At 38.6% G+C, this 22,760-nt stretch overlaps 1 protein-coding gene across 1 annotated transcript; it reads left to right on the forward strand.

The window, feature by feature from the left end:
• The first annotated feature begins 1,158 nt into the window (after positions 1 to 1,158).
• On the forward strand, positions 1,159 to 22,355 carry ylpm1 (YLP motif containing 1). Its single transcript, XM_051875641.1, has 21 exons — positions 1,159 to 1,930; positions 4,192 to 4,392; positions 4,545 to 4,742; positions 4,881 to 5,515; positions 5,596 to 7,686; positions 7,811 to 7,937; positions 8,041 to 8,200; positions 8,279 to 8,368; positions 8,476 to 8,638; positions 8,856 to 9,013; positions 9,881 to 10,035; positions 10,126 to 10,188; positions 10,684 to 10,803; positions 10,903 to 11,079; positions 11,239 to 11,322; positions 11,447 to 11,530; positions 11,639 to 11,719; positions 18,188 to 18,239; positions 21,077 to 21,201; positions 21,481 to 21,661; positions 22,030 to 22,355. Exons 1-20 carry the CDS (start codon positions 1,475 to 1,477, stop codon positions 21,625 to 21,627), a joined length of 5,367 nt encoding a protein of 1,788 aa, XP_051731601.1. The 5' UTR covers positions 1,159 to 1,474; the 3' UTR covers positions 21,628 to 21,661; positions 22,030 to 22,355.
• Positions 22,356 to 22,760: the final 405 nt, after the last annotated feature.

Consider the following 22,760-nt stretch of genomic DNA (forward strand, 5'->3'; position numbering starts at 1 on the left):
TTTCCCATTGAGAATGGGCAACAAATTTCAATCTAAAGTATCCAGATAGAAATTTGTTGCCCATTCTTAATGGGAATTTTGCCGAGCAACATTGCTCAAAAAGTTGCCCTGTGTCCTTTAGCCATCTCATTTTTTTTTCTTAAGACTTAAGTCAGTTACATAAAAAGATTGATCTAAATTAATTCCAAAAAGTAAGACTGATGAGCCTTCCTGGTGCCTAAAACCCAGGGTTGGCCTAGTTTAAATGCTGCTTTGCTTCGCGAAACAGGAGTGTATAAAGTACAGAGAAATTAAATTGATATGAGCAAAATTTTACTCAAAGTACTGTGTTTACACAAACATTTACTTAAGAGAATAAAAAAACTATCCATATTTAATCGTGCATTTTTAAGAATTTAAAAGTATATGTTTTCCTTACTTTTGGAACCTAACTGATGAAATTAAGATACAGTAGATTCTTTATAATGCAATGTTACAGCATTTTTTTTTTGTTTGTTTACATGACAGAACTTACTGCCTTTAGATTTTTTTTCAAACATTCTTTTGAGTTTTTACTTCTTGTCTAAGTGTCGCATATTGTGGTCTCAATAAGATGCATGATGCAGAATTACTAAACAAAAATATTTTATTTAATTATTCAACTAAATTGTCAAAATACAATTTTAAATTTCACACACACACACACACACACACATATATATATAGTATATATACATAATAGTATATATATATATATATATATATATATACACACTACTGTACACCTGTATTATTACAAATAAAAAAAAAATGTCTTCAGACCCATTATTCTCTCTTCAGATGGTGTTAATAAGCTACACTTTGCTTCTTATTGTTTTATTGACTTTATTTATTTTCATGAAGAATCTTCTTTTTGTTTTATGGCGGTTGGCAAAGTAGCTTTTGGTGCATTTCCGCCACCTACTGATTTGGAGCGAGAAGAATGAAGGCAAAAAACAAACAAAAAAACAATGAATCAACTAAAATCCTAGCAACTATGTCTTAAGATAAGTTAAGGGATCTTTGAGCACAATACGTTTTTCAATTTATGATTTCAAAATTGAATTAATTTATGGCTGAAGCCAAGGCGTTAGTTGCTGAACTAGTCCGATAGGTGGTGGTAATGCGCCAAAACACGTTCAAGAAGAAGAGTAAAAGAAATGTAATGACGTATTACGTAAGTGGGCGTCTTGTTGACGACGCTAGGACGCAGGCGAGCACACGCACAGGCTCGGCGAGGAAATGGCATTGAAACAATAATTATGAATGTAAACGTTTTTTTTTCTTGCACACCTGTAAAGATAAATGAATTGTTTCTATTTACATGAGATAGTTAGAGTCTGTGTTTATAACTGCGTTCATATTTTCAATAAGTAGTAGTGATAGTTTCGAAGTAACCGGCTTTATGCGATCAGGCAGCTAGGCCTTGCCTGGCCCGCAGTGTCTCGGTTCAAGCATGCATCCCTCCTGGGGCGGTTACGGAGGTGCACCCCAGCCTCCTCCACATTTCGGCCCGCGGCCTCATCAGTTTAGGGGACCTCAGCCCCCACCAGCAGCAGCAGCAACGGCAGGATTTGGAGGATATGGCGCTCCTGCAATTACAGCGTCATCTAATTTCTCTAGTTTACACGAACAGCATTTACAACAAATGCAGCAATTGCAACAGCTCCATCAGAAGCAGCTGCAGTCTGTGCTGCATCACCCCGGCAACACCAACGCCACCAGCAGCGGGCCTTCTCCGTACTGGCAGACAGGCGGTGCACCTCCTAACAATTTTCAAGATCCATCAACTCTGAGAGGTCCTACCGGGCCGCCTCAACCTCAGCCTCCGCCGCCTGAAGTGAAACCTCCAGCTCCCGAGCCCGCATCATCCTCTTTACCTGCTGCGAAGACCCCCGCTCCAGTACCACAGGTTAGCGATACCGGTTCATCGGTGGCGGATGAAAAGCCCGACTTTTCGTCGATGTCTCAGAAGGCAAGCTTCTGTTGCATTTCTTCTTCCTCTTCCTCTTCCTCCTCCATTTCTTCTTCTTGTTATTCTTGTTGCTCTTCTTCTTAATGTTGTGTTACTGTAACAATAAAGAAACTTTATACTGCACATACATTTCGTGCTTGTGTAGATTTCGATAATACATTATAATTATTATAACCGATAATTTTAAAGGGATAGTTGACACAAAAATGGAAATTCTGTCATTAATTTCTCACCTTCATGTCGTTCCAAACCCATAAAACTTTTGTTCATCTTCAGAAGACAAATGAAGATATTTTTGATGAAATTTTTTGAGCTTTCTGTCCCTCCGTTGACAGCTACGCAACTGACACTTTGATGCTTCAAAAAGTTCATAAAGATATCTTAAAACTAATCCGTATGAATTGAGTGGTTCAGTCCAAATTTTCTGAAGAGACACGATCGCCTTCTATGATGAACAGATTTGATTTAAGCTTATTCACATATAAACATTGATCAGTGAACATAAACAGAAGCTCAACGCACGAGAACAAACCTCGTATCGAAGCTCAAATGTGCAAACATGCTTGAGCTTCCGTTTACCAAAGCTGATGTGTGTGTTGATGAATGTTTATATGTAAATATATAAGCCTAAATTCAATCTGTTCATCATATAAAGTGATCATGTCTCTTCAGAAAATTTGGACTAAAAAGCACAATTCATATGGATTAGTTTTATGATCTCTTTATGAACTTTTTAAATCATCTGTGTCAGTTGTGTAGCTGTTACTGGAGGGACAGAAAACTCTCAGATTTCATCAAAAAAAACTTCATTTGTGTTCCGAAGATAAACAAAAGTCTTACGGGTTTGGAATGACATGAGGGTGAGTAACTAATGACAGAATTTTCATTTTTGGGTGAACTAACCCTTTAAGACGAGGCACAGGTCACGAAACAAAGTGCAGGACAGTAACACTAACATTCAGTCAGAAAATTAATTTCAACGAGAGATTTGTATTTACAAATTTGAATGTTTACGTTCAAAGATTTGTTTTACCTATATTTTAACAGCCATTAAATTCAAGTACACTAAAACATATCTCAGGATTGTGCATACTTTCTGGCCTTCTCTCATTGTAAAGCAGCTCCCTGTGCTTTATATTAGCTTCTTTGACTGCTCTCTCATTTTATTCTTTCATTTTGTTCATGAAAGAATTCTCTTTTTTTGCTAGAAGCTAAAGTGGATAGGATGATAGTGCCGTACAAATGACTTTATTAATTATGGGAAATTTTAATAAATTAACTTTTCAAAATTTTACTTAAAAAGTATGCTTCCTTGCTTCTGCTTTCAGATTCAAAAATAAGTGTTTTCATCATTTTTTCTCATCATAACCAGACATACTGGTTAAAACACTCTTCACAGTTCCTAAAAGCAATCAATAGTAGAAGCAGTATATATAGAAACATGTACATGTATCTTCTGTGGAAATATCAGGACCAAAAAATGTTTATCCAATCATTGCATTCGGTCTGATGTCCTACCTGCCTGTCAGCATATGTATTTCCATACCTCCGTGCACCTGCTCGCGCAGACATCATGCGTCATCAGCGCGTTCCGTAAGGCTATGCAGAGTTGTAGACCGTCACCGAGCACCACAAGCAAACAGTAACCACCTTTTACAGTTCCTCCTGAACCAAAACAACAAGCTTATGCTGCGTTCACACCATATCATAACCGTAATTACAAGATAGCAACTCGTGAATTTCTAACCAGAGCTGTTCACGACCTCAGACTTAGATTTATGCATTTCTATGTCAATTATTTCAATATCTCATCTCGTACTTTATCGATGCTGAAATGAATCTGCTGCGGTCGGGTGGTACAAGTAAGAGCTCTGTAAGTTGTTTACGTTCATTATTATTATTCTAATGTTATGTGATTTGTGACATGAGGTAATTTAATGCCGTCACTCATCTCGTGACGCTTTGCAGACTTCACATGCGTTCATGTGTTTTGGAAGAGGTGTGGCTTTGGAGAGCTAGCTTGCTATTGCTAACCTCTCCAAAATTGCCTACCCTACCTTTAATAGACATGGACATTAAAATATCCATTTTCATGTTTGGGTGAAATAATTATTCGTTATTAAAAGTATTTAGTTTGTACAGTGTTTGAATTCAAACATTGCAAAAAAATTGTTTATTTTTATATTTATTTTGTACAGGAGCAGCAGGAATATTGGTACCAGCAGCACCTTCAAAATTTGCAAAAGCTGAAAAATGAGAAAGCAAAGCAGAATCAAAGTTCAGCTAATGGAGGCCATGCTTCAGCTCCTCCGCCTCCAGTTGAACCCCCAAAGAGCACCCCTCCACCACCGCCTCCCAAAGAGGAACCCCCTCCTCCCCCACCACCTGAGGAATCAAAGGTCATTTCTCCTGCTTAATATTTGCATCCAGTTGTTTTTTTTTTTTTTTATATTTTGTTTTTTGATGTATATGTGTGTTTTATACCTTTAAAAAGTTGATTTCTATTATTTAATTTATATCATATTTAATTGATTACTGAAATTCATCACAGCCCAGTGGCATCAGTGATGCAGGAGACCCAGCTGAAGCAGCACGTCTTCAGCAGCTGCAGGCGGCAGCTGCCCATTGGCAGCATGTACAGCATCAAAGGGCCAGCCTTCAGTACCAGGCACTCATGCAAGAGCATGCTCAACTACAGCAGATCCTGCAACAGTATCAACAGGTTATTCAACAGCCAGCGCATCTCCAGGTACAATCTCTTGTCTTACTAAATTGCCTAGTGGTTCTTAATTTGCATGGTTGGCTCGGAAAATATCTTGGTCTAGAGGGGAAAAAAAGTAAAATAATGTTACAGTGTTATTTATGATTGTTCAATTATATCCACCAGACATTGCCCTTGGAAATGCAGTTGCAACACTATGAAATGCAGCAACAGCGATTTGCTCCATTGTACCAAGAATGGGACAGGCACTTTAATTTGTGGTTAGAACAGTTTCAGACATACCCACACAAAGACCAGCTGCATGATTATGAAGCCCAGTGGAGGCAATGGCAGGAGCAAATGAATTCAACTTCAGCTCATCTGCAAGAGAGAGTCACTACTCTAAGAGCCATGCAGCCTCAGTATGGTACAGGTCCTTCTTATGGAGGCATGATGGGACCATATGGGCAGCATAGACTCCCTGGACCAGATGGAAACATGCATTTAGCTGGCCCAGGGGTACCATCTATGCCTCCACCAGTTAACATGGATGCCATGTCAAGACCTTCACCACAGGGCCCACAACCTTCTGGACCAGTTATTCCACAGAGGCCATCACCTGCAGAATCTTTCCCATCTTCTGGTCTAGATTCTGTCTCTGAAACATGTAAAACTGCTGGACCACCTGGACCGGGGGTTCGACCACCTGGACCGGGGGTTCGACCACCTGGACCGGGGGTTCGACCACCTGGACCGGGGGTTCGACCACCTGGAATGGGGGTTCGACCCCCTGGGCCTCATGGAAGATTTGATGGCCCAAGGTATTGAATTTAAAATAAGGATTAATTGGGTAATACATTCTTTTTCTGGAGCTAGATTACTGATTTTATTTTATTTTCAGGTTTGAAGGTCCCAGAGGCCCACGGTTTGAACAGCCACCACAGCAACGGTTTAGTGGGCCACCCAGATTTGACACTGGCCAGCGATTTAGCCGACCTCCCAGAGGTAATCCTCCACACCCAGGGGCTCCAGCAAGACTTGAGAACCCCCCTAGGCAGAATGCACCTTCACGTTTTGAAAGACCCCCTGTACCCCCTCAACAACCAGGGCATGGACAGCAATCCAGTCCTGTCCCTGGAATTCAAAAAACGCAACAATCAGCAAAACCTGATGCACCACCAGTTCCTCCACCTCAAACAGGCCCAGAAAAACACAAAGATCCCTTAGATCAAAGTCGCAAAAAAGATGGTGCTTCCACTGGTCCGTCACTGACAGATGACATACTGGACACAGTGGATGGATTTTTTATTCAGAGTGGACCCATTCCTCAAACTCAGGATAATAAATCTGAGAATATCAGTGTTGATACTGCAAAGCAGGATAAAGTGACAGAAGATGGAACTAAACCATCCTTACCTACGGAAAGTCCAAACACCACCAACAAAAAATCTCAGAACTCTAGCTCACAACCTCTTAAAACTGGTCATATTGCCACCACAACAAGCAATGGGCCACCACAACAAGCAAAGCCTCCTCAAAATAAGTTTAAACCTGATACAATTAAGGAGGCTTCTAGGGGGCCACACATGTTGACTCAGACAGGTCCACCACAGGCGACACGAGGGAGAGGAAGGGGCCAAGGGCCAGTGCCTCTTCGAGGCAGGGGCCGTGCACGTGGTCGAGGGCAGTACGGGGGACAAATACCTGATCCAAACAGCCAGAGAGAAATTATGGAAGAGGATCCCTATGACCATCAGGAAACGGATGATACAGAGCATGGAGAGGACCAGGATTTGGTTTGGAGAGACCCCTCTTTAGATGGTCCTGGAGAAATAGATGACCAGGAAGCACCCCTTGAGATGTGGCATCCAGAGGAGGAACACTTTCCAGAAGAGTACCCAGAGAGTACTCATCCAGGCGAACACTGGGAAGAAGAATCACAGGATTATTGGGAGGAAGAAGATCCATACTGGACAGAGAGAAGACCTCCCATGCATGCTAGACCTCCTTTTCCTCCAGGGGGCCCCAGAAGGCCCCCTTTCCAGCCTCGATTTATGCTTCATGGCCCAAGGCGCCCCCCTCCTCCTGGAAGTTTACAACACAACCCACATGGACCTCCTCTCATGGGACCACGTGGTGGAATGGGACCACGATTTAGACGCGGTGTAGGCCCATGGGGACCACTACCCCACCATGATATTATGGAGCGAGACTTGAGACGGCCACCACCTCCTCATGAAATCCTGGCAAGGGATCCAGCTGGACCTCTTGAATATGATGAAGAAATTGACAGAGAACCTGGATGGCCTCATCCACGTGGTCGAGGGCTGAGACGTCCTTCTTTACCTCCCCATGAAATGGGGAGAGGAATGAGAAGACCACCCATTAGGCCCCCAATGCCAAGGGAGAGGTGGCGTGTCCCACCACCCCATGAAGAAGGAAATTATGAGGAGGAATACCCATATGGTGAAGAGGATGAAATGCACAGAAGGCCTACTCGTGAATATCCAGATTATGAGCAAGACGATGAGTATTATGGTTCTCGTGAGGAATGGGGCAGGGAGCAGCCTGACCTAGACTATCCACTTCGTCGTCGCCCAGAGCACATTAGAGAGGAACATTGGTTAGAGGAAAGAGAAAGATCATTCCCCTATGAGGAAGAGGATCGATACAGAGAGGAACGAAGACGACCTTGTTACCCTGATGATCCGCCTTATCCAGAACGAGATAGGGAGCCTTCATTTCACTCTCATTCTGATTGGGAAAGGCCACCACCTCCACCCCCACAAGAAAGAGGTTACTCTCATCCAGCTGGTGAAACAAAGCCCCATTATGAGCATAACCCAGAGTCTCTAGCTGGCCTGCCAGCATCTCAAGACCCGGATATCCCACTTGAGCAGTCTTCACCCAGTGCAACTAAAACTGTGCTTGCTCTTTCTCAAAGGCAGCATGAGATCATTCTAAAAGCTGCCCAGGAGCTGAAAATGATAAGGTAAAATTAATTTCCCATTAATTGGGAATTAATTAATCATTATTTAAATGACATTCAAGTCATACAGGCCAACTGGCTGAGATTTCATAAGTTGAAAGCTTACTGATTTTACTTAACCTCATAGAGAGCTCCAGGAAAGCAAGAGGGCTTTGGGAGAAGCTTCCAACCCAGATTCAGCTGGGCTGCCTTCAGAACTTCCCCCTGGAATTCTCGGATTGGAAATTCCACCTGAGGTTAAAAGTGCTCTGCAGGTATGCCAAATTATGTGCCTTGATTCAGAAACAAATGCCTAATATTGCAATAGCTTGTTATTGAAAAGCCACAGATTGCATGACCATTTTGTTTTTCTTAAAGGCTACCAATTTACTGTCTGAAACGGGACAGATTGTTCCTGGTCAACCTTTGGAAGCTGGTTTGCCCCCTTCAAATCAATCTATAGACTTTCTTCATTCTTCAGCACCTGCACCTACAGCCACATTCATTGCTAAAACAGTGGACTATGGGCATGGTCGTGGTCAGTATATATTCTGCCTCTCAACTGACATCATTTTAAATGTATCTAGTCAAACTACATTGTGTTTTCATTTAGCAGATGTTGGTGCAACAGTGGAAAGAATATCTTATGGAGAGAGGATTGTGTTGAGGCCTGCCCCACCGCCATCTGAGCGACTATACGAGAAAGGTTGGCTCTGTTCTGTTAAAATGAGAACTTTGAACATTGGGTTTGTTTGCATATGAACATTGGGATTGTTTATTTTAATTTTGTCTTTTCCTTCTCTTTGTTGTTAGAACTTCTTGGCCCCAGAGACCCATACTATGACAGAAGAAGTGACCCATATGGTGGTCCCAGAGATTATGACAGGGATTGGGAGAGAGATCCATATAGGGAGAAGCCACCTTTGGATTATGAGAGAGACAGATATGAAAGGGACCGTTACCTACGAGATGAACGGTAGGTACTTCAAGACCTTACCGCTGCATCTATTTCTCACAGTAGCACCTGATATTTTATGTATTTAATACCCACATTGGTTTACTAATATTAAAACATTTCATTTTTTACATCAAAATATCTGTGAAGAGCACTAGTTTGTCATAGAGTGGGGAAAAAAAGTGCAGTATATATCTAGAATTGAACATGTTTTATTTTTTTGTATGTCTGGTTTCAGACCTCCACTTGGGCCTCGTCCAGGACACAGAGAAAGGGAAAGAGATCACTCAAGTCGCTCGAGCAGGGACCGGGAGGTTTATAGCCGATCAAGTTATGAGAGGTCTTCCTATGAAAGGAGTCTTGAGCATTATGACCATGGATCCTCAAGCTATGGTAGTAAGTTAATTATAAAAGAATCCATTTCTTAACTTTCAAAGATGCGTGTAATTTTTTTAACGTTAAAATACTTTCTCCTATTTCGTCTTTGATGCAAACATGAGTATAAGAAATACACTTGTAGGTTGATTTTCTTGTAAAGTGTAAACACAATGGCTTGTTTGAACAACCTGACCAACCCAACATCGCAATATTGGCTCAGCTTATGTTGTGATTTTGGGAGGAGTTTTTGGGGAAACCTTTTTGAAAACAGCTAGTGGCACAGAAGGTATACATTTCACTTTAACTTAACATGTAACTTTGCCCATTTTTAACCTGCTTTGTATTGTTACAATGTCAGTAGTATATGTAAATCAACAATGTTTACTCATTCTCTGTGTTACCTGGACTGAAAATTTTATTTGTCTGGATTTTTATTAGAAATTTTTATTTGTCTGAAAAATGTTTATTTGTCTGGATCTTTGAATTCTTGCACTCGGTAACAATACGAGTCAACACCATTATGACTAAAAGTTTGCCAAGAAGTATTTTCACCTAAAGCAAGGCGATATTTGACCCTGGTAACTGTGACTGGTGGGAGTGGCCTTGGATGGCAACATGCCCAGTGCATTTTGGGTTTTGAAGTTTTTCTACCTATTTAGCAAATGGGAAGACAGCAGCCAGTTTAATTTTTTTTTGTGCCTTTCTACTGCTTAGGCAGCCAAGATTTATTGAAAGCCCATTTTGCCAGTGGTGAAGTACCCTTTTAAAATGGTCATGTTACACAAGCCAATCAAAAGTGAAGTCAATGTATTATGAATAACCTAGTAATCGCTAAAAAGCCTAAAAAGTTGGGACCTGTGTAAGATGCCTATATTTCTTACCCAGGTGATCGGAGGGGCTATCCAGATGAGCGCCCCCCGCCACCCACATCACTGCCCCCTCCTGCACCTGTTGCCCCTCCTCGTGTGGAGAAGAAACCAGAGACAAAGAATGCTGAGGACATCCTCAAACTCCCAGGTCGATCAACTCGTCCTGACAGGGTATGCCACAAGTATTTTGTTGTTGTTATAATTATTATTATGCTCTGCTTTTGAATATCATGCTTTACCCACAGTATTTTTTCTTTTTAGATTGTAGTCATCATGCGTGGATTACCTGGAAGTGGCAAAAGTCATGTGGCAAAACTTATTAGGGTAATACTTATTATTTTATTGTGCCTTTTAATTTTATTTAAATGTTTATTATGTTATTTATTTTATTTATTTATTTATTTTTTCCCAAACAATCTGAAAGTATGCTTGGTCTACTCTTTCCTGTAATGGGATTTGACAAGTCCTCAGGGTGGATGATAAAGTTGCCTCAAATGTTTAAACTGGATGCTGTTATTAAGCTAGCTCATAAATATGAATAATAGAAAACTAGCCGCAGAAGGAAAAAAAATATGCTAATGTTCTCTATACTGCCCCTGTTGGCAATACTGAGACTGCAGTGCATATTTACTTTTTATTATGATTTCATCAAGCTTGCATGGTGCTTGTGATGAGATGTTTTGGGCCAAAGAGACTTAATATAGCTAAAGGAAAGGACAAAATAACACTTTAGCTAATGTAAGATGTTTTGTATTTGCTTTTTTGTAAATGACCTTATTTCAATTCATCCATGAAGTAAATATGCTTTTACTGATGCAGGATAAAGAGGTTGAATGTGGTGGTGCTCCACCCAGAGTTCTGGGTCTGGACGATTATTTCATGACTGAAGTGGAAAAAGTTGAGAAGGACCCTGATACTGGGAAGCGCATCAAGAACAAGGTTTGAAATATTCTTTTTGTTCGTAGTTTATTTTAAATAAGAAACCTTAACTCATTTTCCTTAACTGATCATGCAAGTCTTTCTGGCCATCTTCATTAGGTGCTTGAATATGAATATGAACCAGAGATGGAAGATACATATCGAAACAGCATGTTGAAGACATTTAAGAAAACACTGGATGATGGATTTTTTCCATTTATAATCCTGGATGCCATCAATGATAAAGTGAAGTACTTTGACCAGTTCTGGAGTGCTGCTAAGACAAAAGGATTTGAGGTGAGCTTCCTCTGTGTTTCATGTACATTTCCTTGCTAGTAAATGCTAGGCATCTCTGTAGAGCAACAGTATCTACTTTTTTTTTTTTTTTTTTTTTTTTTACTTTACTTTTTTTTTTTTGTAGCTCTACCTCATTATATCTCACTTTTTTATTCTCAGGTGTACTTGGCTGAAATCACCACTGATCACCAAACATGTACAAAGAGAAACATACATGGGCGAACACTAAAGGATATCACAAAGGTATTTTCTTTAACTTAATTTACGGTTAGAGCACCTGCTGTTTTTATGATTAGTTCAGATTATTACCAGAATTATAATGATGTTCATTGTTCATGAGCCTGACTAATATGCATTTTGTGCACAGCTGGCCAGTGGCTGGGAGTCTGCACCACCCCATATGATACGACTGGATATCAGGTCTCTACTGCAGGATGCGGCAATTGAAGATGTAAGTTTGTTGATGACTTGTGCCTTTTATTATGTTCATTAAAGAAATTGTAAATGTGTTTTCCTTGTGCTTCTCTTTTCATAGTAACATAAACTGCTTTTGTGATAGGTGGAGATGGAAGACTTCAACCCATCTGAAGAAGAAATAAAGGCTGAAGTGAAAAAGGAGGATGACGACGAGACGGATCTGGTAGGACCTCACTTTGCATGCATGCTCCTTTTATCCAATAATTTAAACTGTGACTTAATAGTTACTTGACCCAGTTTCTCACCTAAACAAGGTAAGTACTATTATTATTGATCAACGTTTCAGGATACTGTTTCCCAGTCCAAGTTGACAAAGATGAAACAAATAAAAAAAGAATATTCCTGAGACATGGGATCTCATGGGGTATTTTAAACAATTCCAATCCATATTCTTAATATGGATTATTAAATGCTCTCTCAAGCAAATATATTAGCAACAGCAAATATCATGTTGTCTCACTAAAGGCAGTGACTTGACCTAATTTTAAAATGTTTGAAAAATGAACAAACTTTGATGTTGTAAAATAGTGTAATTTATGATGGTATTAATAATGGTCTCTCTCTGTGTTTATCCTCCCAAATCGTCATATTTACTTAATCCTTATTTAAAGATCTACAACATTTTAGCTAATTAAAATAATATTTTACTCATAATTCTGTCCATGGAGACTTGTAATTGGCAAAGTACTTTTTTTTTTTTTTTTTTTTTTTTTAAATGTTGCTGGCAGAACTGATCCCTGAGTTTGTTACTCTTAGTAAAATGTAAGCTAAGCTTTTAAAATTGCACAGTGTAAGCTGAAACCTGTTTCAAATATATTGCTCTTCTACCATCACTAATTGTTTTAAACTAGCAGCAGGGCAGTTTTTTTTTTTTTTTTTTTAACAGGTTAACCAGATTTGTAACTCCTTCACAGCAGAATTGATAAAAATGTGCACGTTACTGTGTGTCAAATTTAGAGGTTAAATCACAACTTTATTAGTGCGGTATGAAGTGAATCCGTTAATTTCCCTTTTGAGAAGTCTCCATTTTCTACTCAAGCAGTGCTATGGCTACACTTGAATATAAGATTTAAGCATCAAAATACAAGTCAGCTAGTAAAGCTCCAGACTTTGATGGCTTATTTAGAGCAGTTTGGTTTTCTGACTTCCAAATGGATGCAAGAATTTCCCATGATGTAGCTGTTTTGAGTAAATCTCATTTTATCTAGCCAAATATTAAATGGCCTCACAATTAGTATGCTCTTCACACAGAAACGGTATGATCTGCTTTATGATGTACTTAAATTCCTAATACAGACCTTTTATTGTGAGACTTGAAATTCAGTGCAAGACTGAAAGCATCTCAGTTTCATCTTGTAGGAAGCTCTACACAGCTATTGTGTTTGTGCCTTATATTTAAGCAGGTATCACAATAGAGCCATTAATTCAGTGAAGCTACTATTAAAAGGAGACTTTTTATTTTTTTGTGAAGACCTAAACCAAATAACAACCTTGCCAGAAAAACCAACTTGTATTATGTTGATAAAAGCACTAACTTTACCTAGGTTTGTTCTAACAAGCTGAAATTACAGTAAAAATGTAGTAACTGTGGATATTGTGAGAACATGTAAGAAAGTGAGGAAGCTCTTACACAAGGAATTAACATGTACTCTAAGAGATGATGGTTTGTCTTGGCATTCAAATTTGGAGATATGTGGGGCTTAAAGAACAGTTGAACTGAATGATGGCTAACCAACTGAGGACAATTAAGCTTTTCTAAATTTGAAAAGTAACTTTCAGTGTTTTTTTTATTTTTTTTTATATATATATATATATATATATATATATGGCAGGTTCAGACTACACTATATCAGCCCGATTTTGGCACAATCCGTTTGATGTAGGTTGTCGTGGTAATTCGTAAATGACAATGGGCTTTGCGATGCAAGAATCAATTGTTTCATCTAGTGCCATAGTGGACGACACCACATCTGCGACGCTTCATGACGTCACGAAAGAAAGACTAGCATGTTTAATTATTTTCCATCCTTCCCAATGAGGTCTGTCACATCTGTGGCATTGGCCAGTAGGAGCACAGAAGCTCTTCCGTACACAGCTTTCAAACATAGCGAAACGAGTGAGAGACACTGGTTTTTCAGCAACCCAGTGAGTACTGAAACTAGCATTAAGCTAACATGTTGCTTAGGGACCTGTTTGTTTACGTTCTTGTTTCCAGAAGTCTGTTGCTAGTTCAGCTTTCTCGATGACATCACGCACACTGTTAAAGACGGTAAGCGATTATTGGTTGGAAAACAATGTGTAGTCTGATGTGTTTCTTGTCTCCAACACAACAAGAATTTAGTGGTCAAAATCGCATAATCTGGCACAGTGACTATAGTAACAGACAAAAATATTGTGTTAGTCTGAACCTGGCATTACACAGCACTGTTTTACACATGACAGTGTGTTTTAGTTTAAGTAAAGGATTCTTTCATTTTGAAAAAGTTTATGTAAACTCGAGCCTTTTTTTTCGTCAAAGTTTGTCCATATGTGTATGGCTGATTGTAAGACAGAATTCATAAATAGTTCTTTTTTTTTTTTGTCTATAATGTTTGCACATCCAGCTTTGTGGACCCTTTTGCTCTTTGAAGTCTTGCTAAAATTAAATTGACACTTTGTAAACTGGCTTTTTAAATGTACTTTAAAGCTGAAATTTCAAAATATGAGTTGAGTAGCACTGAATGAATCTTGGCTTTGAAAAGAAAAGGCCAAAGCACATGGTATTTATCATTACAGATGCCAAAGGCATTTTACCTTTTCCATACTCAAAGAATCCAACTTAATACATGGATTATGGCTTAAAACAAAGTAAAGCATAAAGCAAAGTTGAAGATGAAAAATCTATGTATCCTTGTTTGGGTCTCAACATTTTATCAGTTCGTTCCTCTTTGCTGGTGTCAGTAGCAGTCATGTAAACCTTTAAAAATGCTATGTATATATCAGTACTGTTTTTAGTACTCCTTACTTTTCACCACTAATATTGATTATATGCATTTTAAATATTCATAGATTTCTAATGAACAGCTGGGGATGTAAGAGACTGTTCAAATCTTTGTAAAACTAGATCTCTTCCCTTCCTGTCTGTTCAGTCCCAGATCTTGTAACACTTATTCAGATCTTAAACTGTTGAAGAACAGTACCTTTGCAAGATATGCAGCAATAATTAATTTGAATTCTGTATTTATGGAACCAGGGAAATTATGTCCTATAAACTAGGGATGTGAGCCATGACTAATTTCATTAAAGTCCCTGTAAAACAAATAGGCTTAAGGCCGGGACACACCAACCCAACGTCAAAGAACAAGCGGCAACGAAAGCTGACGGTGTTGTCGCCTCACGTCGGCTGCGTCGGGGAAAAAATATGTGCTTGAACGCACCGAAAGAACTTCAACAAGCACACGCGTTCTGCGCCTGTGTATAACTGTGTATTTAAGCAGATATATTTGTCTATATTCGTCATTCAAAAAGGGAAAGCGAAACTAAGACTGCATGTATACAAACCATAAACAAAGCAGCACTTGCTTACCGTTTTGATTATCAATCATGCTGATCACGTTCTTTATTCCACTCCGCTCATGTTATTATGAAAATATTCGTGCATTCGAGTGCTCAGGTAAGATGACGTAAAATTAGAACAAACTTCTGTCTGTGCCGTCATGACTTATTTGCTTGCTTTCATAACTTTTGCTTATCTTCTCGTGAACTGTGAACTCGTTTGCTATACTGAACAGCCAATCGGAGTTCTCTCTCTCTCTGATGGCCCGACGCTGAGTCAACATGTTGAATCCGCTGAAAAAAGCAGACGAGGACCAACTTCAGCCGACGGTGCAGAACACACTGAGAAAACTTAGTCGACTGACGCACAAAAACTGCCTGACTGCTGACCGCCGGCTTGGTGTGTTCCGGGCTTTTCACTCATTGATGGGCACGTGCTGCCGACTATGGCACCAGATGTCGGTGCCACAAGACAGGAGGATGAAGGCTAAGGCGGGAGATAGTCCATTCAGCCCCATTTTTCAATAACAGCGGATTATCAGTGAATCCCAGTTGTCTCTGATGAAAGTTTGTAAAACTATCCAGTGTTAAATTGTCACTGCAGAGGCGGGTGTTGGTGGTAATTGTCAGCTCTCCATCAAGATGGCTCTTTACAAAATTAATTCACTTCTTCTTCATATCATAATTTTTAGGAAATTTAAATGAGACCGAGCTGTTTTGTATATTAAGGCATAGCTAGCTAGCAAAAAGTAGGCTGTAGTAACTAATGGTAATGACTATAACTCACGATTGAGCGGGCGAGCCACTGATGCTAATACACTGTAATGTAAATTATGTAACACAGAATTGGTGAAAAACTGTTTAACGGTCAAGCTCCAAAATTCAGTACTACATAGTTTACAGTCTTTGTAATGTTTCGGCAATACATTTGTAACATTTATGTGTTTAGAAACAATTCTCAGAATTGACTTTCCAGGGACTTTAACGTTTAAATGGAAATTTTGTAGCCTACTACAAGTTCACCTGTATAAGCAATCCATTTGAAATATCCTGCTTAATATGAATCAAATGGTCATCTCATACTGAATGCTGCTGAAAATAGGTAATGTACATGTGATATTAAACTTAAGTGTTCACTTAATCAACATTATAGCCAATTTTTTTTTCTTAATCTATAAATCAACTGAATCAATAAGCAGTGCAGGACCTAGTAAGTTCAAGCCTATTATAAGCAGAAATCCTGAAATCAAAGTTAGATTGCACGTCCTTATTTGAATGCTCTTCTCGTGTATGAAAAGTATTTGTACAAATCAGGCAGCAAAATAAAAAAAAATAAAAAAAAGGCTTGACATGTTAAGTTTCATTTCATAATGTTTCTCATTTAAACTGGTATAAAATTTCGCATTTCCTTTATAACCAATAGTATAACAAGCCTTTAATCAAGCTAGTTTTTATATGCCAGTTTAACATGATGTAGAAGACAATGGAAAAGTTGTGTAGGCCAAGTCAGAATACTCCCTCATCTTTCTCATCTTCTAAGTGGAGACAGCAAGTGCATGCAAGGTCTCCAGTATACACTTTAAAAACAATACATTATTTTCAACAACATGGCAGTATTTTGAACTAAGCCTTTGTAAAAATATAAAGCAAAACATAAAAATCTTTTTATCCAATGTCGACTAGAGCAGCCATATCGTACAGTCAAGTAGTCTCGCACATCCCTATTATAAACTATAGCTATGACCATTATGACCTGTACAGTGATTTGTTTTTGTTTTGTTTTTTTTCCTCTTTTTCCCTCCTAATGATCCATCACACAAACATCACTTGAGACATTAATGTTCAAGGGTGTTTTGAGTGTTCACACTCTTACCAAAGAGTGCATATTTACAGCTTCAAACTTTATCATGATTTGTTGCATGTTGCAACACTAATGATTGTTTTTGATTTATTTGTATGTTTGTGTATTTTTATCTTTTAGAAATTATGCTATTGTAGTTATTATAGTTCTAAATCTAGATAATTATAAAATATAAATCTTACATGGATTATTAGACTTGGTACTTAGTAGCAGAATGTTTTTGGACTAAAGCAAGCATGCGATCTGTACTTTGTAGCCGTGTAATTTGTGGTTGTAAAAACTTGAAAATATTAAATTTTATTAAATACTATACACAATAGAAAATATAATACATTGAGGCAAAACATGTGTCCATTAGAATCCCTTATCCAGAAATGCAATGTATGTATTGTCTAAAAAAGTAATGTGTTTATACTTTAGTGCTGATACAGGTGTAGATTGCCTCAGTGTGGATGACTTTATAGCAAAGTTTAGTTGTTGGTTTTTGTGTACAAAGCCAGTATTATAACACCATTTAATTTAAATTAAGATATGGGTATTTACATTTTAAGCTAGTTTTAACTTTTCAGATTTTAATTGAGTGAAGTCAGTTTTACAGATTGGTACTTGAACTGTATCACTATAATTGAATGGAAATTCTCAATTAAAAAAAAATACAGAACTTCCTACTTTTCTATATTTTTATATTCAGGCAGAAGAAGAAGATCTTCCTTTAGATCAGTGCTTCTCAATCCAGAAATCCAGTTTCTCTTGGACAGGATTGAGAAATACTCCTGAAGGTTGCAGAGAATAATCATTTTAATTTAAAATTGGACTCTTTGTCATTCTTGAGTATTTCCTGTTGGTTTGTGCTGTTGGCTTTTTGTCTTATCCCATAATGACCGATCTCTGCTGCAAAAATGTGTCTTGGCTTTGTGATTTACAATAAAATTAATGCGTAAAGCAGTGATGTAGGAATATATAAAAACCTCAGTAGTATTAAATATGCATGCTCTTCTGTATTCAGTAAGCATTTCCTCGTCGTGAAAAAGGACTGTTTATCAATTGCTGAGAGCTCATTGTTGCCTTTGTGACTTATTAATTATCTCTTTTTCAAGCTTATTCCCTCATCATCAAAAGCATCATCATTGCTCCCCAGCCCCTATTCTGTCACTGTCCTCCTTCTGTCACACTGTCTGTCCCCTCTGTCTCTCATCCCCTGAGGATTAACAGTTGGAGTGTCTCTCTGTAATATAGGGATACCTTCCGAAAAGCAAATGGGAGATGGACACTTCAGAAGCAAAGCTGGGTGGGTATTTATTTATAGTTTTACACAAGATATTCAAAGCAGTTTGTACTGTATGATGGTGTGTGTGTGTGTGTAAAATATATATATATATATATGTATATATGTATGTATATGTATATGTATATATATATATATATATATATATATATATATATATATGTATATAATATGTATGTGTGTGTGTGTGTTAGTATCTCACAGAAGTGAGTACACCCCTTACATTTTTGTAAAATATTTTATTATATCTTTTCATGTGACATCACTGAAGAAATGACACTTTTCTACAATGTAAAGTAGTGAGTGTACAGCTCGTATAAGTGTAAATTTGCTGTCCCCTCAAAATAACTCAACACACAGCCATTAATGTCTAAACCGCTGGCCACAAAAGTGAGTACACCCCTAAGTGAAATTGTCCAAATTGGGCCCAAAGTGTCAATATTTTGTGTGGCCACCATTATTTTCCAGCACTGCCTTAACCCTCTTGGGCATGGAGTTCACCAGAGCTTCACAGGTTGCCACTGGAGTCCTCTTCCACTCCTCTATGATGACATCACGGAGCTGGTGGATGTTAGAGACCTTTCGCTCCTCCACCTTACGTTTGAGGATGCCCCACAGATGCTCAATAGGGTTTAGGTCTGGAGACATTCTTTAGCAAGGCAGTGGTCGTCTTGGAGGTGTGTTTGGGGTCGTTATCATGTTGGAATACTGCCCTGCGGCCCAGTCTCTGAAGGGAGGGGATCATGCTCTGCTTCAGTATGTCACAGTACATGTTGGCATTCATGGTTCCCTCAATGAACTGTAGCTCCCCAGTGCCGGCAGCACTCATGCAGCCCCAGACCATGACACTCCCACCACCATGCTTGACTGTAGGCAAGACACGCTTGTCTTTGTACTCCTCACCTGGTTGCCGCCACACACGCTTGACGCCATCTGAACCAAATAAGTTTATCTTGGTCTCATCAGACCACAGGACATGATTCCAGTAATCCATGTCCTTAGTCTGCTTGTCTTCAGCAAACTGTTCGCAGGCTTTCTTGTGCATCATCTTTAGAAGAGGCTTCCTTCTGGGACGACAGCCATGCAGACCAATTTGATGTGGCGTATGGTCTGAGCACTGACAGGCTGACCCACCCCTTCAACCTCTGCAGCAATGCTGGCAGCACATACGTCTATTTCCCAAACACAACCTCTGGATATGACGCTGAGCACGTGCACTCAACTTCTTTGGTCGACCATGGCGAGGCCTGTTTTGAGTGGAACCTGTCCTGTTAAACCGCTGTATGGTCTTGGCCACCGTGCTGCAGCTCAGTTTCAGGGTCTTGGCAATCTTCTTATAGCCTACATCATATTTATGTAGAGCAACAATTCTTTTTTTCAGATCCTCAGAGAGTTCTTTGCCATGAGGTGCCATGTTGAACTTCCAGTGACCAATATAAGAGAGTGAGAGCGATTAACACCAAATTTAACACACCTGTTCCCCATTCACACCTGAGACCTTGTAACAATAATGAGTCACATGACACCGGGGAGAAAAAATGGCTAATTGGGCCCAATTTGGACATTTTCACTTAGGGGTGTACTCACTTTTGTGGCCAGCGGTTTAGACATTAATGGCTGTGTGTTGAGTTATTTTGAGGGGACAGCAAATTTACAGTTATACAAGCTGTACACTCACTACTTTACATTCTAGCAAAGTGTCATTTCTTCAGTGTTGTCACATGAAAAGATATAATAAAATATTTACAAAATGTGAGGGGTGTACTCACTTCTATGAGATACTTTATGTGTGTGTGTGTGTGTGTATATAAAATTTATCTTTAATATTTGGTGTCATTTTATTTGCATTTACTGAGGTCAGTAACAACAATTAGACAAATACAGCATGTGAACTGTTTTATTAACTAATGTCCATCTGTTAGAATATCATCATGTAGATCTGCTCTGGCTGCTTCAAGTCATCCGAAACACATTCATTTTGCTCTGTTAAACACCCTGCATGAAAGTGTATGTTTAGGGCATTTTCACACCTTGCTCATTTGAAGCATTTGTTTTGGAACCTGCTGCGTTTTATCTCTTAGTTTGGTTCGTTTAGGCATATATGAACACGGCAATCACGTTCAGATCCACAACAAAATAATTAGCCCGTGATCACTTGAACAAGGTGGTATCAGCCCCAGCTTGAAAAACTAGAGCGGTTTGCTTGTGGTGAAAAAAATTAATCCGACCTAACAGACCATTACATATGTTGTGTGAAAAGCAGCAGTGTTTGTTTTGCTAATGCTTTTCAAAATGAATCGTGAGTTAACTTGGAGCAAACACAAAGTAAACTACCTATTTGAAATTTGACCTGATGAACATATTTTAGAACAACTGTCCAAAACACATTAAAATACTGAAGCCTTGATTCTTGCTCAAAATGATAAAGTAAAATAGTTTATTTGCACGTGACTTCTAGTAACAACTTTTTGTCCAGTTACAAATGTTGCCATGTGAAAGCGAACCGAACCAAGAAGAAATTGCAACGTTGCAAAATTTTTGATCCGTTTCAGAACAAAACAAATGATCTACAGGTCTAAAAACACTACAGGTCTGAAACTAGCTCTAGCTGGTTTAAAAAACGCTGACCCAGCACTGTGTGAAAAGCCCTTGTAACTTTGCTTAATCCTAATAAACTGTGCATAAGATAGGTCTTTGGGCAGCCATTGATTATAACAGAATAATAGTTTTTCTTTCCCATATTAGTATGTAATTTACCAGGTTTTAGTAGCTTTGAAACAAATAAGTGTTCATCAGATGTAGAACTGATGATGACTTTAGATGCTGCTTTGTCCTTCCAGACAAGTTGGATGGTCTGGCGGGAGGAGGCAAGAGAAAACGAGACAATGATGTTTCCGGCATGGAAGACTTCCTTCAGCTGCCCGATGACTATGCCAGTCGCATGTCTGAACCTGGCAAAAAGAGGGTAATGTGGTGCACATGTTATTTTATGTATTTGCTTTCACTTACTATTTGTGGTCACCTATTGTTCAGTTTTTATTTTGAATGTTCTTGAGAATTGCAGATTGAGAGCCCTGCTTTGAAAATGATAGACTTGTTGGTCTGTATTTTTATTTTACTGAAGAAGACTCTCACCAGTTGGTGACCATCTGATTTGAATTTTCATTGCTTTTCTTGTTTGGTTTTGGGCAGGGTCATGATACCAACAAACATTTTGCACTCATTAAAATCACTGATCTTTCAGGTGCGCTGGGCTGATCTCGAAGAGAAGAAGGATGCCGACAGAAAACGCGCGATTGGTTTTGTTGTTGGTCAGACAGACTGGGAGAAAATCACAGATGAGAGTGGCCAACTTGCTCAGAGAGCTCTCAATCGCACCAAGTATTTTTAGGAGATTTTGTAATGACAATTGTACAGCATTTAAGGTGAGTTTCTAGTAATTCAGCTCTTTTGAGTAGCCAAGACTGATAGTAATTGCGCTATGTGGATAGAAAGCTAGAGACATGAGTTTTGTTTCCTGTTTTCTAAACTTTAGAACATGATTTCCATCAGCTTACTCATTTACATCAAATTAAGCTTAGGTTTAATGGCATTTTGGGTATAAAATTCAACAAAAACAGCTTTTGTAGTTATTTATATATGAATTATATCATTTTCTTCTTTTAATTTTAGATTAACTGGGCCTCGTTCAGTAGTTTTCTTAGTAGTGAATGCGACCCACTGTCATTTATACAAACAAGTTTTAAAAATTCTCTCTTCATGTCTTATTAACTAGTCTTTTTTGTTGTTGCAGGTTACCATGAAATTCTTCATTTCAAATTTGTACTGCCTGATGAAGAAAGAGCATTGACTCTTCAGTCGTTGGTCGATCCTGTAGTACACTTAATGGCCTTGGTATAATATCTGGTGTAATGTAAATGCCTTTTTGTTTTATCCACAATCTTATTTTAATAGGTTAAACATTGTGTGAGGTTTTGTAGCAGTGGTACATTTGATTATAGGTGATATCTTTACTTTGTTATTTTTATTCCATAGATCTAATGTATTTGGCCCTGAGATATTCTTGTAGTTCACACATGTACACACTCAATAAAGCTTACAAAACAGTCTCATAAAGAACTCTTATACAGTCATTTTTCATTTTAAGTTGCTGTTAGAAAAAACTGTCTGTTAAGCTGAATTGTGAAACTTTGGTTGGTGGAAGCTGTAATTAAAGATTCAAAAGAAACTGTTCAGATTGACGCAAGAAACATGACCAAGACATCTTACTTACAAAGTAGTTTACTGGCTTCTCATGTGGCAACAGATATTGATTGACAGGTCTGTTCCATTGGTTGTTTTTTGGCCTGCTCCTTGCTATTTGGTTTGCCACATAAGTTGCCAGTAAACATGCAGGAATTTTGCACAAATACTTGTGACATACAGAGTTTGTCTAGACCAAAGCTTTGTGTATACATTTGAATTATACATTATATATTTGAATTTGTATACATGCACCCTAAAAGCCTTTTATACCTAAATATT

This window comes from Ctenopharyngodon idella, chromosome 20 (assembly GCF_019924925.1).
Source record: "Ctenopharyngodon idella isolate HZGC_01 chromosome 20, HZGC01, whole genome shotgun sequence".
Lineage (NCBI taxonomy): Eukaryota > Metazoa > Chordata > Actinopteri > Cypriniformes > Xenocyprididae > Ctenopharyngodon > Ctenopharyngodon idella.

Bases quoted from the DNA above. Each gene is read 5' to 3' on its own strand.
- ylpm1 (XM_051875641.1), top strand. From the start codon at position 1,475: ATGCATCCCTCCTGGGGCGGTTACGGAGGTGCACCCCAGCCTCCTCCA. The intron at 10,189-10,683 runs GTAATACTTATT...TTACTGATGCAG, and splicing joins ATGTGGCAAAACTTATTAGG to GATAAAGAGGTTGAATGTGG. The intron at 11,323-11,446 runs GTATTTTCTTTA...TTTTGTGCACAG, and splicing joins CACTAAAGGATATCACAAAG to CTGGCCAGTGGCTGGGAGTC.